At 32.8% G+C, this 6,447-nt stretch overlaps 1 protein-coding gene across 4 annotated transcripts in view; it reads left to right on the top strand.

Annotated features, from left to right (window-relative positions):
• The window catches only part of LOC106792174 (anion exchange protein 2), a 32,518-nt gene that overhangs the window by 9,373 nt on the left and 16,698 nt on the right, over window positions 1-6,447 (top strand). For 3 of the 4 annotated variants that reach the window (XM_014758388.1, XM_014758387.1, XM_014758385.1), the window contains exon 1: window positions 4,649-4,831. The exons of the other annotated variant lie outside the window; for it this stretch is intronic. In XM_014758388.1, coding sequence (XP_014613874.1) covers window positions 4,727-4,831 — 105 coding nt within the window. In that variant the 5' untranslated portion in view covers window positions 4,649-4,726. Of the gene's footprint in view, window positions 1-4,648; window positions 4,832-6,447 lie in introns of those variants that run through there. 4 annotated transcript variants of the gene reach the window in all.

The following is a 6,447-nucleotide window of genomic DNA, read 5'->3' as shown; positions in this document are numbered from 1 at the left end:
TAATAATAATAATAATAATAATAATAATAATAATAATAATAACAATAATAATAATAATAATAATAATAATAATAATAATAATAATAATAATAATATATATATATATATATATATGTATATATATATATGTTGCCGTGATGAATGATAGAAATTGGAGAATGTCAAGATTCATATGGTCTTTTGGTGGTTATGTTATATGGCGTCCATATTTTTTAGTGTCATCATCATCATCATCATCATTATATCCTAACCTATAACTTTCTCAAAATAACAACAAAACTTGACTTGTGTGACCACTTTCAAAATAAACATATTATAAAAACACAAACTTTATATAATAACAACAAACATAATAATAACAAAAATAATAATAACAACAACAACAACAACAACAAAAAATAAGTTGTGCAATAAAAATCTGATTATATTATATATAATAACAACAAAAATAATAATAACAATAATAATAAAAATAATAATAATAATAATAACAATAATAATAATAATAATAATAATATATATGTTACCGTGATGAATGATAGAAATTGGAGAATGTCAAGATTCATATGGTCGTTTGGTGTTATATTATATGGTGTCCATATTTTTTAGTACCACCACCACCACCACCATCATCATCATCATCATCATCATATAAATATTTCTTCTCGATTTCTTTATATATCGAATTTCTTCTCGTCACGAGACTTTTTCTCATAAATCTCATTGCAACCTGGCTTAACTCTTGGCAGAATTCCATTTCACGAAGATCGATATTCATAAGTGCCTTTCGCGCCTTCTAAAAGTAGTAGTTGATATGATGATGTTGTCCGATAGTTCATCGACCCCGAATAAAAGTATTACGATTTTCTCTTGGAAAGAGATTGACGCCAAATTAATTGCTTTCGAATAAGAAAAAAAAAAACAAATAAATTAAACATAATAGGAAATATATGAAAAAAAAAGTAAAACAAAAATGTAATTACCGTAAAGAAAACAATTTTGCAATTACATTTTTATAATTATACATACTTAAAATAAATTTATATTATTTATCAATTTTTTTCTTTTTCTTTTGTTACTTTATTCTTTTCTTTTTTTTTATATAACAATGGGTTTATCCCATCTCAACAAACAAATAAATAAATAAATAAATAATTAATATAATAATATATAATCTTCACACAAAAATATGAGATTAACAAATGAATTAAAGTATAGTTGGATGATAGGAGGAAGGCTTTGAAAAATCTGTCACGTACTTGTACTTGAACATATCGCACGTGGTGATACTTACGCAAGGTGGGAAGCCGTAAATTCGATTAAATGAATGGTGCCAATCGTTGTGTGGTGCAGTGTCATAAAACTAGATTACTCGTGAACAAGTTGCGCGAACAATCTCGTAGTTAGTGATTAGTGGGTTTAAGTTCGGAAAATAAAATAACAAAAGGAAGAAAAGAAAAGAAAAAAAAGAAAAAACGAAATATAATACGTATACATACATTATTTTCTAATGGGAGTATGTTGTTGTCCAAGTGTTTGCCAAAAAATATTAAAACCAATGTCAATTTTCACGAGTACAAGGGTAATTATCATTAATGTTTATTATCGTTAATCCTCTTCGTATCATTTCTATTTCTTTTGCATTTTTTTATTACTTATTTTAATAACGCAATTATATATTTGTTTTATTATATTATAACTCGATTAAAAAATTACTTAAAAGAAAAAAAAAGAACGAATTATGCAACAACGACTTTTATGAAATAAAATAGATCGTTTTATCCTTTTCTCATCATTTGAACTTAATACCTATTAAGTTATCTATTATAGGTTTTCTTCCCTCTTGATATTTTTTTTTTAAAAGGTCATCCTCTATTATCGTTAAAACAAGTAAGATTATTATTCACCATCGATCCTACCTCTTTTCTCAATCTATCTATCAATCTATCTCTTTCATTTCTTTTTTCTTTTTTTTTTTTGTATCTTTTAACCACAAGACATTCCTTTAATTTCTAACTTTTCCAACAGCTGCCTTTATCGTTTTCTTATCTCACTTACCAATTACTTTCAAACTTATCAAAAGTTTCAGAATAAATGTCTACCTTAGAAAACTTCTCATCATCTCCATACATCACAGGGTGGGTTTAAAACAATTTTCAAATCATTTTTTTTAAATTATTTTCATTCTTACCCCCACGTAACTTTTCAAATAAATCATTTGTTCGAATTATAAAAATATAAAATCGTTGAATGATCTCTTAAGAGACACGTGGGGATGGACAAACCACGTTATAGAAAATAAACAAGAGTAAATAATAATAGAAAACGAACGAAGAAAAAAAAAGAAGAAGAAGAAGAAGAAGTATAAAAAAAAATGAGACATTTTCGTGATGAAGAGGAAACGAGGGAAAGTATCAAACGGTTTATCGATTTTCTTGCTACGTTTCGAGGGAAAGGTCAATAGGCGGAGCATAAACTGGGGAGGCTGTGGTTCAGGTTCAAGGTCGTCGGCAAAGCAGGAAGTAGGGAAATACAACAGTACACGTAGATATCGTATATACGTTGAGAAAGAGTAAGAGAGAAAGAGAATCGAGTGAATATACTGGCAAACGAACACTCGGTCGATGCCAGGGGACCCGCCCCCCTCCCCGCCGCCGCCATTTTCTCTCTCTTTCTTTCTCTTTATCGTTATTCCTATACATTTTACCCCTACCCTAATCCCAATACCCCCACTCCTTACCAACACAAAGTTGAACGCAACGCCATCTGTATGACGAAAGAATGAAACGAGTGGTGGTGGTAGTTCTGGTGGTAGTGGTGGGGGTTCTGGTGGTGGTGGTGGTTGTTCTGGTGGTTCTGGTTCTGGTCTATAGTAGAAGCTGGTCGATACGAGACTGTGCTATGACCTAGGCCTAGCCAGGGGTAGTCCTGGCCTGGTTCACGTTTGCTTTATTCTTTTACCAACTGCACACCACCTAACAGTTGAGCTACCAGTTAATATATATGCTTTGAGAAATACAATCAAAAAGAAAAATAATACCACCCTACTGATTTTGAATCAATTACCAACCCACTTTCCAGCCCCCACCCCCCCACCTCTTCCCCGTTCATATCCTACTTCTATTTCTATCATATGCTTCTTCTCTTTCTTTTACTTTCTATCTTTACGATTCACCTCAGCACAATCTCGAGTACCAGATTTTCACGGCCGACGGGATCTAGGGTGGAGGGGTGGTGGTGCTGGTGGGGAAGGGGGACACACTTGTTGCACCCTTTCTGCAAATCGGGCCTGCGCCAAAGAAAAACTCCGATGAAACAACGTATCGAGCTAATTTTCATTGTTTATAACCTAAAATTTGCTTTTTGTTGATCTTCAAAATCGATTTGAGCATCAAAATCGATAAATTCTAATCATCCTTTTGAGATCTTGATAATTGTCTCTCATCGTTAAAAGAAAAGAAAAAAAATAATACTAATAATAATAATAATAATAATAATAACAATAACGAGATTACGTAGTTAAGAAAGGGTAAAAGTAAAGGAGGTAAGCGCATCTGGTGTCGTAGTTTCGTCGAGTCCAACACACATCTCACAGTGCTTAGATATCGACCCAGACGGCTACTTCTGCATCCTATCCCTCCTACCATTTACCACCAGCACCACCAGCAGGATCGCCGGCGCGATGATCAGCAGAGCTACCGAACGAATCCCCTCCACCATTTTAAACACAACTTACCAATACTACTACTACTATTACTACTACTACTACTACAATTACTGCTACTGCTATCTTTATCTCTGTTTAACTATTCCTCTCGTATTGAACACTCACAAAAGAAATGATGGTGGTGTAAGAGAAAACTTTTACTTCTACTACTACTAGCAAGTACCAACCCCTATTCGAACGAATCCCCTCCGCCATTTTAAACATAACCTACCAACACCACTACTATCACTAACTTTATCTCTGTCTAACTGTTCCTCTCGTATTGAACACTCACAAGAGAAATTGTGGTGTACGGGAGAACTTCTATTTCTACTACTACTACTACTACCAACTACCAACCCCTATTCGAACGAATCCCCTCCACCATTTTAAACATAACCTACAAACACCACTACTACTATTAATATATCTATATTTCTCTCACACACAATTAAACACTCACAAGAGAAATTGTGGTACACAGAAGACCTACCACTACTACTACTACTACTACCCTTATTCGAACGAATCAATTATCATTTTAAACATAACCTACACACACCACCACCACCACTACTACTACTACTACTACTACTACTACTACTACTATATCTATCTTTCTCTCACACACAATTGAACACTACGAGAGAAATTGTGGTGCACAAGGAAAGAACTACTACTACTACCCTTATTTTTTATCTTCTTTATATGTATGTATTAATAATACATACCTTTATATGTATGTATTAATAATATACCAACACATAAAAATAGATAGGGGGTATATTGGTACTTGCGTGTGGTTAGTGGGACTGTATGGGACATGCTTTCATCCCCACCACCACCATCCCTTAAACTCGACAACCCTCTCCTTCTCTCTCTCTCTCTCTCTTTGTTTTATATATTCCTTCCTCTCCTTCCACACCTCACCGAGCCAGACCTTTCCCACCCTCAGTTCGTATCCTCGAGCTCGACCGTGTAGGAAGCCAGCAGCCGGGTGTCATTTCGGCCCGGGATGCCATGCCCGAGGCCGGTGCTGGTTCCTCTGGGAAATCGTTCCTGCAAAAAGCACGGGGAAAGGTATTACGCTGGCTACGACGTTCTCTACGTACGACGACTCACCAGGTGATGATGTTGTTGATGATGATGATGATAATGATGATGATCGTCAATCAATCATTTGATTTTTTTCACGCATCTATCTCAGCTTCAGCATTAATCGTTTTTTCTTTTTTTTGGTTTCTTTTTCTTCTTTTATCGTTGTTAAGTGGTTCTTCTTCCTTTTTTTTTTTTTTTCGTTTGGTGTTTGTTCTTTTCTTTTTCTTTTTCTCTATTTTGATAAATAATTTCTTTCAAGTGTGGTATGAGAAAGAGACTGATTGTTAGAGTTTTAATTATAAATTACGGTATTGTTATTATTATTATTATTATTAATGTTTGTATTCATGTTTGATTTTTTTTGTTTAGCTTATATTTGATTTTCATTTTGATAATACTTGTTGTTTGATTTGTTTGTTTGTCTTCTAGCGTCATATTGATGGTATGTGAATGTGTTAATATCATTTTCATCTCAGTGTTACTTATCAATTATTATTATTATTATTATTATTATTAATAATTTGTATGTATCGAGATGATCCCTTTTCTTCCAAAAGTGTTTTATCATTATCTACCTACCTACCCCTACCCCTACCCCTATACCTCCACCCCTAAAAGAAAAAGAAAAGAAAAATAATGTTTAAATCGTGCGCGGTTATAATTTTTGTTTCGTGTGATTTCAAATTTTCGGTTACCAAATTTTCATCTCGAAGTGTTAATACGAATTTGTTAATGTTGTTTAATCAGTATAAAACACGTTACGTATCGCGAAGTAACGTTAAATTATATTTAAGTTAAAACTTAATCAAACGACAAATTTTCAGTGTTAATTGATTTGGTGTAATTGAAATAAAAAAAAGCTACGATTCAATTCGATGATGATGATGATGAATATACTAACGGGAACCGTTTTAACAGCAGCCCCCAGTCGTCATCTCTCCTGGGATCTCAAAATCCTAACATGAGCTGTGAGCTAAATCATCAGTTATAGTGATAATGGTGGTGATGGTTGTTGATAGTGATGGTGGTAGTGGTAGTGGTTGTTCAATCGAAAAAAATTGTTTTATTCAATGTGATATATATATTACATTTACACAAAATAATTCTCGATCAATATTATTTCTTTTTTTTCAATTATTAATCTTTGTTTTTTATTTTTTGTTAACAACATTAATTAACGTGCATAAAATTTATATATATATATGCAATAGAAAAGAAAAGAATATGAAATGTGTTTTATATCCGGGGCGGGGGGGGGGGAAATATGAATTCAATTTTACTAATTGTGAAAATAATTCTTTTCTTTTCTTTCTATTTTTTTTTCTTTCACAAAAGTTTTATGCCAACGAAGAATTAAGAAAATGCTGCTACTTCATATTTTAATAACTATGATGCGTGTTTCGAGTCAATTTGCATAGAATGTATAATTATATACGTGTATCACGACGAGGGAGAATATGAGAATATTTTAAAATTGAAGGAAAAGAAAAAAAAAGAAAAATGGAAAAGAATTTAGGGTACATACGTGGTGGAAGTACTGGTTTTTAAAAAAGTGAACTCGCCCGAAAACGTTCGAAATACTTTTCAGGTATATAAACTAACGTTCGTGTTGTGACATCGATGATACAAAACCCAATCCCCAC

Source organism: Polistes canadensis, unplaced genomic scaffold (assembly GCF_001313835.1).
Source record: "Polistes canadensis isolate GaletaPanama2010 unplaced genomic scaffold, ASM131383v1 scaffold_386, whole genome shotgun sequence".
NCBI classification, from domain to species: Eukaryota; Metazoa; Arthropoda; class Insecta; order Hymenoptera; family Vespidae; genus Polistes; species Polistes canadensis.
This window is presented reverse-complemented; position numbering and strand designations above follow the sequence as displayed.